We start from the raw sequence: 12,467 nt of genomic DNA on the forward strand, positions 1-12,467 counted from the left end.
GGCGATATCACTATGGAAGTAGATTGCTCAACCTTCCTTCTGGCTGTTGGGTTTGAACCAGCAACCTTCTGCTTAGCAGTCAAGTGCCTTAGGCACTGTGCCACCAGAGCTCCCTAGTGCTACATAACCCCCCCAAAAAACAAACAACAACGGTTGCCTCACGTTGATTCCAACTCATGGCACCTCCATATGTATCAGAGTAGAGCCTGCTCTCTACAGTTCCACTGGGCTGATTTTTCAGAAGTGCTTTGCCAGGCCTTCCTCCCAAGGTCCCTCTGTGTGAACTCTCCAACCTTTCAGTTAGCAGCTGAGAACATTTACCATTTATTTGTACTACCTGGTGCTCCATAATTACCTAATGTTTTATTTTCCATTTAAGAGGTTAGAATTTTAAGCCTCATCATCAAAATTCCTAAATCCATTTGGAATATCTATTTAATATCTTTTTAAAAAAAACAAACAAACTGACTCATTGCCATCAGGTTGGTTCCAACTCATGGGGACCTTTCCTTGGGTTTCCAAGGTAATATCTATGGAAGTAGATTGCCCAGTCTTCCTTTCGAGGCATGGCTGGTGGGTTTGAACTGCCAGCCTTCTGGTTAGCAGTCAAATGCCCTAGGCACTATGCCACCAGAGCTCCTATTTAATATCTGTAGATTCGAGGAAATATGAAATCAAATTTTGCATAATTTTCTTAAACATATTTTCTGGTCTAATTTTGTACTAAAACTTACCCTTCTAGGGTAAGGCCTCACAATATACCATGCATCTTTGGGGAACCATCAAATTGCTGAGGTTAACAAGAAAACACAAAGCATATTTAATTGGACATAGTGCCATTTGCTTTGATCCAGCTGCTGAATTAATAGAGAATCCACACACTGAAAGACAAAGCTATTTAAACTTTCACTGACTGGCATCTTCAAGACAGCAACACTGAACAGAGGAAAGTGGAACAAAACCATATTGTATGCTTAACGAGGACAAAAGAAACAGAAGACAAACACCAATTTGATGATAGTCAGATGGTACAGAACATGATTGATATGGAAAAAATGTTAATTCAGGGCTCAAAGATGGATAAAAAGAAAACTGTACAGCTCAGATTTCTCATATCTGTTTCTCATCCCTTTTGAGATGCATATGTGCAGGGTTCCTGAGGTTGTCTGAGATACTTTGACAGAAAGCATACAGGAAAATAAGTGTTGATTGCCTGCCTGTATGATAGTTGCCAGAGCTAGCTCCGTATGTACACTGACAGAAAATTGGAACAGAAATCAGTGTGGCAGGCTCAAATTTGTCATTAATGAAAATCTTTTGTACATGTTGAATTTCCAATTTAACATTTCTTTAGCCCATAAGAATGCCTTCTATCTTTTCTCATAAGAGGACATACATTTTTATTTACTTATGTATTTTTATTTTATTTAGTTACATTTTTTCCCACTAATTCATGCTATGATCGTAAACAAATCATTTATGTTCTCTGCATTTCTATATTCTCATTTGTAAAATTGAAGAAGGATGGGACTAGACAATCTCTAAACCCTTTTCCATCACTAGCATTCTATGATGCTGTTGAAATCAGAATTATCTTGCAGATTGAGGAAAGAAGCAATCTAAAATTTTACTCACCAAAAATAACCAAACTCACTGCTGTCGAGTCCGTCCCTATTCATAGCGACCCCTCCTTGGGTTTCCAAGGTGGGATCACTATGAAAATAGATTGCCCAACCTTCTTTCTGAGGAGTGGCTGGTGGGTTTGAAACACCAGCCTTCTGGTTAGCAATCAAATGGCTTAGGCACTATGCCACCAGAGGTCCTATCTGCATATCACAGATGATTGTTAATTAATCTTCCTCCAATCCTGATGCTACCTTCTCTTCATACAGTCTGGTCTTGGATTATTTGTTCTGCATACAAATTGAGTAAGTGTGGTGAAGGGATACAACTCCGACACACACCTTTCCTGATTTGTGTATGTGTGTGTGTATGTATTTGTATATGTATATGTATATATCTTTGACTCTTATTTTTCTGAGTCTTATGGCTATCTATAAAGTGTCTAACATATGGTGACTTTCACGAAAAAAAAAAAGTGGTTCCCCTGAATGAACTAGAGAATAGAGTATTCTTCATTTATCAAGTTCTTAAAGATAGATGGGTGAGCAGGTCTGACAACATTTTAAGTATCTCTTTTGGCATTGCACAACCTGTTCTGAGGCTCCGTTTTTCTTGATTATATACAATATTCACATTGATATTAAAGGTTTTTCATGTTTTTGTAGGGCTCAAAGGTATGCTTTGCATCACACTTTTCTAGTGCCTTCAAAGGCAAAATATTTGTTTTATTTATACAAATCTGTCAGTTATTTCCTGTTTTTGAAACTCTATATTCACTTGAATGCTGTAAAACTGGACTATCCTCCTTTTCCATGTATTTCTCTAAAAGTTCCTTTTTTTCCTTCTGTTCTTCTTAGTGGACTCATCTTTTTCTGTCCAGCCTTGAAATCTTGGTGTCTGATAAAGGTTCACTTTAGCCCTTTACTCTTTCTGTCTACATACTGTCCCTGGGTGACCTCACCCACTGTCACAATTTCAACAAACATCTTTTCCTGATTGGCTCAAATCTATACATCTCCAGCTAATGGTATTTTTATGAAAGCCAAATCCTAAATCCAGTACTCAAATAGACATTTCTGCTCACACAGCATTTAAACCCATCTCCCTTCCAATTTCATTTTCCTTTCCAGTCTCTGTTTCTTTAGAAGGCTTAGCATCTTATACCTTAGGTTTATAATATGCCATGTTACAAAGTTGCTATGTAGGGCGACCACATATCTACCCGCCAAACCATCTACCTAGCTGTCTCACATAGAAATCTGGGAGTCATTCTTTATTTCTATCTCCCACATTCACTCAAAAACCAAAATACACCAAATTTATTTATTAATCATTCTTGAACCTTTATCTTCTATTGATTTTTACCTTCCCTACCTCAGGCCAGACCTTTTAATATTTTTCCTGGTTTTTGCAGTAGCCCTCTAATTCTTCTGTCTGTTTTCAGCCACATCCTCCTTCATTCTAGCCAGAAATTTAGCTATTTCATTCTCTTACATTTTTCAGTGGTTTCTCCTTTCCTCCAGGAAGAAATATTTGTTTCATATCATGATAGCAAAGACTACTATTGATGTAGTCTTTGCTTGACCAATCTGCTTCCCTAGGTATGGTTCTTATGTCCTGTCACTTCCTACTATACCAAAAAAATAAAAAATAAAAACCCTCACTATCATCAAGTCTATTCCAACTCATAGCAACCCCCACTTGGGTTTCCGAGGCTGTAGATCTTTATGGTAGTAGATTGCCCATCTTCCTCCCATGGAGCAGGTGGTGGGTTTGAACCACTGGCCTCTGGTTAGCAGCCAAATGCCTTATCCACTGTACCACCAGACCTCCTTATTCCTACCATATATGCTATATTTTATCATCATAGAACTTCTTCCAATTCTTTTTACACATGGGCACGTACAACACAGAAACAAACACAGTCATATACACACACACACATCACCATCACCACCACCACCACCAGTTCCACCATTGTGTTTTCTAGTTTCTGTGACTTTTTTTCATGATGTGCCCTTAGTTACCCTTTTCTCCTTCCCCTTTATCTTGACTACATCCAATTCGTCTTTTGCTTAACAAACCATGCAGCTGTCATATATTCTAAGAAGCCAAAGCTCTTCTTTGTTAGGGGTTTATCATTGTGCTGCCATATGCCACATATACATTTCTATTATTCATCATATTATACAGGAATTATACTTCATCTCTCCTACTTTGGTCATGTTATCAGGAAGGAACAATCCCTGGAGAAGGATATCATGTTTGGTAAAGTAGAAGGTCAGTGAAAAAGAGGAAAATCCTCAATGAGATAGACTGACGCACTGACTACAGCAATGGACCTAAACCTAGCAATGATTGTGACGATGGTGCAACACTGGACAGTGTTTCATTCTGTTGTACTTAGGATGAGTCAGTACATGACTATGAGTCAGAACTGACTCAATGGTACCTAACAATAACTTACTTATTATATGCTTTGTAATCACACAATCACATTAAATTGTGGGCTCCTTAAGAACCACAGTCACATTATTCAGTTTTCAAATCTCAGTTTTTAATAAGTCTGGTACATGGTAGGTACCCAAAAACTTCATTAAATGAATTATTAAATAAATAAATTTTTATATTTATTCCCAGTGACACTACATTTTTTTTCTAATTTTACTTGAAACAGTTTGTACATGTATGTACAAGACAATCAATATCAAATGCCTAATATGTCATATGGAATTTTTCATGCAATGCATATGAATCCATGATTCAATTTCTCCAAGAATTGCAGTCATGCAAGTATAGCCCAGATCTTCAAAAATAGTAGAAAGGGAATTCTCAGCCTCTTGAGAAATATTCAGAGGGAACCAAGTCACAAACCTCAATCTCTCTTTATTTATTATCCTTAATTTATCCTGTGGTGGCATAGTGCCTAAGGCATTTGACTGCTAACCAGAAGGCTGGTAGTTCAAACTGACCAGCCACTCCTCAGAAGGAAGACTGGGCAATCTACTTCCATTGAGATACTGCCTTGGAATCCCAAGGAGGGGTCGCTATGAGGCAAATCAACTCAACAACAGTGAGTTATTTTTTAGTTTTTGTTTTAATTTGTCTTCATCCTTAATTTTCTCACATCTCACATTATTCTAATCTATTAAACTCCTCTAAAATGCTCCTTCAACAAACATCTCTGGGTATTTCTCTTTATACCCATTCCTCACTTACTTTTTATTTAGATGATTACCAGGCAAGAGAGAATTGTTTCTCTTTAAGAAAGTGGGAAAGGGAGAAACTAAGCAATAAAACACCAGATTGTCTTTAGCAGATGGAGGCAGAGAATATTGTGGACCATCACTGCCCAAGCACATGTGTGTGTGTGTGTGTGTGTGTGTGTGTGTCTGAATATGACACTGCTATCTTTGGACTATTGGTCATTGGAATCCTTGAAATATTGGTCAACTGTTGTTTTATATTGTTATGTAGAAGATGTTTTTAAGTGAATATACTCTTCTACTATACATGACATTTGCCCTTCAAAAAATAAAATGAACATATAGCCCATGCTTTCAGCCATAATTATAATGAAAATATGTTTATAGCAGTACCTTTGGTTTATTAAAAGGAAGACTCTTGGACTCAGCACTTTGCCTTCTCTCTTTGTAGTTTGTTTGTGGTTAGTCTATGCACTTTTTGTTTTATACATCAGCAACAGCTGTATTCCAAAGCTCCAAAGGAAACCTCCTTCAAAATAACCTTGTCACAAAGAGAAAATGGTATTTATGAACTTTGGCAGAAACTATACTCCTGAGCCATGTTCAATTTTGAAACTTGAATGGAAAAATCCAATGCATGTAGAAGCCAGTCATGCAGGATCCCGAGCTGGGTCTATTGTTAGCAAAAAGGAAGAGTTGCCAACAACACAGAGAGCCTGGGGGGTGTGGGGGGACTCTGAGAGCTTGAGCACATTGTGTCCTGCAGGGATCCTGGACAATGCCCAATTGGCTGAGAACCTAACCACAGCATTACACATGCTCAGAAAGAGGAAAAGCAGGAAACCTGCCACTTGGCAAAGTGCTTTTATATAACCAGAGTTTGGACGTGAATTAGCTTACTTAGACAGTTTCACAGTTTTTCAAAAATAACTTTGTTTTACTGATTCATTCATTGAATAATTATGTTTCTATAATTTGGGAGCCTTTATAGTTTGGGGTGGAAGTCATGCCTTAGTCAGGTCTGTGATCATCAAGTACAGTGCCTGATCATCCCAGCGTCCTCACCTTCACGTGATCGGTGTTGCTGTGCTCTCCTGGGGTCACAGAGTTTTCTCAGTTCTCTTTCCATGTCACTTTCACTGAGTTGGAGCTACCCCAGACTATAATGATAAATTTCCCCAATTATAAATTTAAGAAAAAAGAGATTAGTGTCTGTTTGAGATCCTCCCTCTTGTAAGGCACCTAGTTTGGTAAAAAAAAAAAAATGTCCTTTTCCATCTCTGAATTCTACATACAAACAGGGGTGCTAGCTCCAAAAGTCAAACAGAGGGCCTTGATACATTATTTCTCCCAGAGAGATACTCAAGGGCTTCCAGGTGACCTACCTTTACATGTACAAACAACTGGCAGCTTCTTCTTCCTGAACAGGGGGACTTAAATATGTAGCTCACAGCTATATAAAAACATGTTTATAGGGGAATCTACTTCCATAGTGATACCGTCTTGGAAACCCAAGGAGGGGTTCCTATGAGTCAGATCCGACTCAACAGCAGTGAGTTAGATGATGCCTCAAGAAAAATAAAATGTCGATTTGATCTTACTCTGTATTGAGAATTAGTACAATGGCCTTTTGAGAGGTATTAAAGACTCCTCTAAAATTGGAATAAAATCTTATCACTCTGAGATACTTCAAGTACAATTCTATTATAGGGCAAGTGAATGGAGTAATTAGTAGCTCTGGGTTCATCTAATCTAGGATCTTGTTTGCTTTTTAAAGATCAGCAAGTTGAATAGGCATGGGTTCTGAATCAGAAGCTGTCAGGAAGCAAGCACTCAGGATTTGAGTTCTATTGCTTTATTTTGTTAGTAGCAGATACTGGAATAAAATGAGTCTTCACTAAATTTATGGGGGAATTATAATTTCTTTACCACTGCATTTACCCCAAGGAGCTCTGGTGGTATACTGGTTAAGGCATTTGCATGCTAACCAAAAGGTCAATGATTCGAACCCACCAGACGCTCCATTGAAGAAAGATGAGGCAGTTTGCATCTGTAAAGATTTACAGCCTTAGAAACCCAATGGAGGTCACTATGGGTTGGAATCAACTCAACAGCAGTGAGTTTGGTTTTGAATATTTACCCCGGAATTTGTTTGAGATTTTGATTGTCACCAAAATCAGCAAGTAGCATGGTCCTCTTACATAAGCTTTTAATGTAAGAGTTTTGTTGTAGTTATTACATAATGATTATTTTTTGTCTTAATTTTTCAGCCTCCACCTCAGATATATGACAAACAGTTGGATGAGAGAGAACACACCATTGAAGAATGGAAAGGTGACTGTTTAGCTGAAAGTTTTTTTGTTGTTGTTAATTGTTGTTTCTCTGTTAAAACTCAGAAAGAATCCTCAGGGTTTTTCCTTTAAACCAATTTACTAACAGATAATTTCCTAATTGCTATCTTCTCAGACAAATTTCAAAAATCCTGAAACTTCATCTATCTTTTCATAGTAATAATAGTGTTGCATTTGATCAAGAGTGAAAAGAACAGATTCTTAAACTTTTTAAAATAGGTTTTCTGCTTTAAAACAGGTATTTTGCTTGTCAAAATATTTGTCATAATAAGTGGAAAGCTTCAAAATAATTCAGAATTTCAGAGTTAAACTTTCCATGTTTGTACATAAAATTATCATATAACATGGATAAAATTAAAATTTTATCTGTGATTAGCAAATAAAAGATGCTTAATGGACTTATAGGACTTTAGCATTTAAATAGAAAACAATGTGTCTAAGTGGTTTATTTTTCTTTGAAATAAGAATGAATAAACACATGAATTCATTTGTTTTTATAACAAAGGTTTTTCAAATATATACCATATGTTTAGAACGATAATGAAGGTGAAAAAAAAGCAGACAAGTCAAATTTATAAAGAATTGTCAAAAAAAAAAAAATGACTATAGCATCCAATATATATAAGAGAAACAAATACAGATCACAACAAATTATCAGGCCAAAATGAGGAGGAACAGAAAGGTGGGATACAAGATGGGATTTTGAGCCACTGTAATGGAATTAATAAATGTAAATTGGTAGAAGAAAAACAAATGAAGAAAATATTAAATTTGGGGGGGAGGTCAGAAGAATAAAATGAAAGGTAGCAATAAGCAAAATGTGTTATAAAGAGTATAAAGAGATTCCATGGGCAAGGGGATCATGTCAGAGAATATGAAAAGCAAAAAAAAATGAGGCCATATAAGTAGTTCAACTAAAAGATATTCAATGTTAAATGAAAAAAAAAAAATCTTGATTTTATCTAAATAGGGACAAGAAGTCACTCATAGGGATTCATGAGTAGGCAGGTGATATGATATACACATTACTTAAGAAGGATGTGGACTGATGTGTGAGGAAGTGGAGAAAGAAATACCTGCAAAGGATGATGATGTAAATCGTAAGCAATTGCAAAGCAAGAATGTAGGGCTGAATGATTATTTAGCTAAAGAAGGTAAAGTGAGGACACTCTTCTGTGGATCAGGAGCCTGTTGTGATGGCTACAACTGTCTGTGAGTGAACAATCCACCATTAGGCCTGGAAATCTTGGATTCGTTATTCGTTGGAGTCAAAAGCCAGTATACTCCCTGCCAACCTTGAGCTTGTCAGCCCCTAAGGCTGCATGAGTCAGGAAAACCACCAGCTTGACATTTGATCCAAGAACTTGGGACTTGCCAGCTTCTCCTTCCCCAAAGGGATCTGAGGCCTTTTATGAGAGTGACTGTTCATTGAGGAAAAGGAAATCATCAGACTTTTTGGGGATTACTGGACACTGGCTTTGAATAGACAATAATTCCAGGAGACCCAAAGCATCACTGTGGCTCACTAGTCAGCGTAGGGTCATAAGAAGGTCAAGTTACTGATGGAGTGTTAGCTCAGGTGCATCTCACAGTGGGTCTAGTGGGTCTAGTGGGTCCCTGAACCCATCCTGTAGTGATTTCCCCAGTCCCAGAATGCATAATTGGAATAGATATACTAAGCAGTTGACAGAATTCCCACATCAGGTCCCTGACATGTGGAGTAAGGGCTATTATGGTAGGAAAAGCCACATGGAAGCCATTACAACTGCCTCTACCTAGGAAAATAGTAAACCAAAAGCAATACTGCATTCCTGAAGGGGTTGCAGAGATTTCTGCCACCATCAAGGACTTGAAGATTGCAGGAGTGGTGATTCCCACCACATCCTCATTTAATTTGTCTATTTGACCTGTGCAAAAAACAGATGGATCTTGGAGAATGACAGTAGATTATCATAAACTTTATCAGGTGGTGACTCCAATTGCAGCTGCTGTTCCTTATGTGGTTTCATTGCTTGAGCAAATTAGTCCATCTCCTGGTATTTGGTATGCAGCTACTAATCTGGCCAATGCCTTTTTCTCAATTCCAATTTCAAAGAACATCAGAAGCAGTTTGCCTTCACCTGGCAAGGCCAACAATATACGTTCACAGTGCTTCCTCAGGGGTATATCAACTCCCCAACACTATGTCATAATTTAGTCCATAGGGCTCTTGATCACCTTTATCTTCCACAAGACATCACACTGGTCCATTATATTGATGACATTATGCTGACTGGACCTAGTAAGGAATAAGTATCGATGACTCTAGACTTATTGGTGAGACATATGCATGCTTTTGTTGTTGTTGTTGTTATGTACCGTCAAGTCACATGCTAGAGGTTGGGAAATTAACTCAACAATAATTCAGGCACATTCCACCTCAGTGAAATTTCTAGGGGTCTAGTGGTGTGGGTCATGTTGAGATATTCCTACAAAAGTGAAAAATAAGTTATTGTATCTGGCTTCCCCCACAACTAAAAAGGAGGCACAACATCTGGTGGGCCTCTTTGGATTTTGGAGGCAACATATCCCTCATTTGGGTGTGTTACTTTGGACTATTTATCAAGTGACTTGGAGAGCTGCTAGTTTTGGGTGGGGCTCAGAACAACAGAAGCCTCTGCAACAGGCTCAGGCTGTTGTGCAGGCTGCTCTGCCACTTGGGCCATATGGTCCGGCTGATCCAATGGTGGTTGAAGTGTCTGTAGTAGATAGATGTGCTTTTTGGCGTCTTTAGCAGGTCCCTATTTGTGAATCACAACACAGACCCTTGGGATTTTTGAGCAAAGTCCTGCCATCCTCTGCAGATAACTACTCTCTTTTTGAGAGACTGAACACCTAACCATGGGCCACCAAGTCACCATGTACCCTGAGCCACCCATCATGAACTCGGTGTCATCTGACCCACAGAGTCATAAAGTTGATGTGCACAGCAGCACTTCATCATTACATGGAAGTGGTATATCAGTGATCGGGCTCGAGCAGGACCTGTAGGCACAAGTAAGTTGAATTAGGAAGTGGCCCCAATGCCTATGGTCTCCACTCCATTCACATTACCTTCTCTCTCCCAATCGGCACCTATGGCCTCATGGGGAGTTCCTTATGATCAGCCGACTCAGGAAGAGGGGAAACTCGTGCCTGGTTTACAGATGGTTTTGCATGATATGCTGGCACCACTTGAAATTGGACAGCAGTGCACTGTAACACCTTTCTGGGACTCCCTTGAAGGACAGTGGTGAAGGGAAATCCTCCCAATGGGCAGAACTTCAAGCCATGCACATGGCTGTTCACTTTGCATGGAACAAGAAATGACCAGATGTGTGATTGTATATGGATTCATGGGCTGTGGCTAATGGCTTGGCCAGATGGTCTGGGACTTGGATGGAGCATGATTGGAAAATTGGTGACAAGGATGTATGGGGAAGGGGTATATGGATAGATTGCTCTGTCTGGGCCAAAGGAGTAGTGATATTTGTGTCTCATGTGAATGCCCACCAAAAGGGTGACCTCAGCTGAGGAGGACTTTAACAATCAGGTGGATTACATGATCTGTGGAAACCAGCCATCCTTTTTCCCCAGCTACTCCTGCCATTGCTCAATGGGCTCATGGTGACAGGGATGGAGGTTATGCATGGGCTCAGCAACATGGACTCCCACTTACCAAGACTGATTTGGCTACCACCACTGCTGAATGCCCAATCTGCCAGCAGCAGAGACCAACACTGAGTCTGTAATATGGAACCATCCCTCGGGGTGATCAGCCAGCAACCTGGTGGCAGGTTGATTACATTGAACCACTTCCATCATGGAAAGGACAGCATTTTTTCCTTACTGGAATAGATAATTATTCTGGATATGGATTCACCTTCCCTGCATGCAGTGTGTCTGCCAAAACTACCATCTGTGGACTTACAGAAAGCCTTACCCACCATCATGATATCCCACACAGCATTGCTTCAGATCAAGGGACTCACTTCACTCGGCAATGGGCCTATGCTCGTGGTTCACTGGTCTTACCATGTTCCCCATCATCCAGAAGCAGCTGGCTTGATAGAAAAGTGGAATGGCCTACTGAAAACACAATTACGGTGCCAGCTAGGTGGCAATACCTTGAAGATATGGGGAAATGTTCCCCAGGAGGCTATATATGCTCTAAACCAAATATACAGTGCTAAACCAACTAAATATACAGTGCTAAACCAACTAAATATACAGTGCTGTTTCTCCAATAGCCAGGATTCACAGGTCCAGGAACCAAGGGGTGGAAATGGGAGTGGTACCACTCACTATTACCCCTAATGACCCACTTAAAAATATTTTGCTTCCTGTCCCTATGCTCTGCGGGTCTGGAGATCTTAGTCTCAAAGGGAGGAACACTCCCACCTGGAGACACAATACTGATTGCATTGAATTGGAAATTAAGAATGCCACCTGGCCATTTTGGCTTCCTCATGCCTTTGGATCAACAGACAAAGAAGGGCATTACTATACTGTCTGGTGTGATAGATCCTGATTACCAGGGGGAAATTGGATTTACATTACATAATGGAAGAAGAATAAGTCTGAAATACAGGACATTCTTTAGATGTCTCTTAGTACTACCATGTCCTGTGATTAAAGTCAATGTAAAATTAAAGCAACCAATTCTGATATGAATACTAATGGCCCAGACCCTCCAGGAATGAAAGTTTGGTTCACCCCACCAGGCAAAGAACCATGACCAGCTGAGGTGCTTGCTGAGGGCAAGGGGAATACAGAATGGGTGGTAGAAGAAGGTTGCTGTTGTTGTTGTTAGGTGCTATTGAGTCACTTCCGTCTCATAGCAACCCCATGCACAGCAGAATGAAGCACTGCCTGATCCCATGCCAGCTCCATGATCCTTGCTATACTTGAGCCCATTGTTGCAACCACCATGTCAATCCATCTCATCAAAGGCCTTCCCCCCTCTTTCGTCAACCCTCCACCTTACCAAGCATGACATCTTTCTCCAGGGAATGGTCCCCTCTGCCAACATGACCAAAGTAGGTGAGACAAAGTCTGGCCATCCTCGCTCCCAAGGAGCATCTCGGCTGCACTTCCTCCTGGATAGATCTGTTAGTTCTTTTGGCAGTCCATGGTACCTTCAGCATTCTTTGCCAGCACCACAACTCAAAAGCATCAGCTCTTCTTTGGTCTTCCTTATTCATTGTCCAGCTCTCACATGCATATGAGGTGATTAGAAATATCATGGCCTGTATCAGGTGCAGCTTAG

The 12,467-nt window shown here is 39.7% G+C and overlaps 1 protein-coding gene across 1 annotated transcript in view; it reads left to right on the forward strand.

Moving 5' to 3' along the window:
* Positions 1 to 12,467, forward strand: part of MAPK10 (mitogen-activated protein kinase 10) — a 230,968-nt gene that overhangs the window by 200,583 nt on the left and 17,918 nt on the right. Inside the window, exon 10 of the mRNA XM_007948822.2 lies at positions 7,100 to 7,163. Within this exon, the coding sequence (XP_007947013.1) occupies positions 7,100 to 7,163 (64 nt within the window). The remainder of the gene's footprint in view (positions 1 to 7,099; positions 7,164 to 12,467) is intronic.

The sequence above is a fragment of the Orycteropus afer genome, unplaced genomic scaffold, assembly GCF_000298275.1.
Source record: "Orycteropus afer afer isolate SDZICR_OR568_19922 unplaced genomic scaffold, OryAfe1.0 scaffold00227, whole genome shotgun sequence".
NCBI lineage: Eukaryota > Metazoa > Chordata > Mammalia > Tubulidentata > Orycteropodidae > Orycteropus > Orycteropus afer.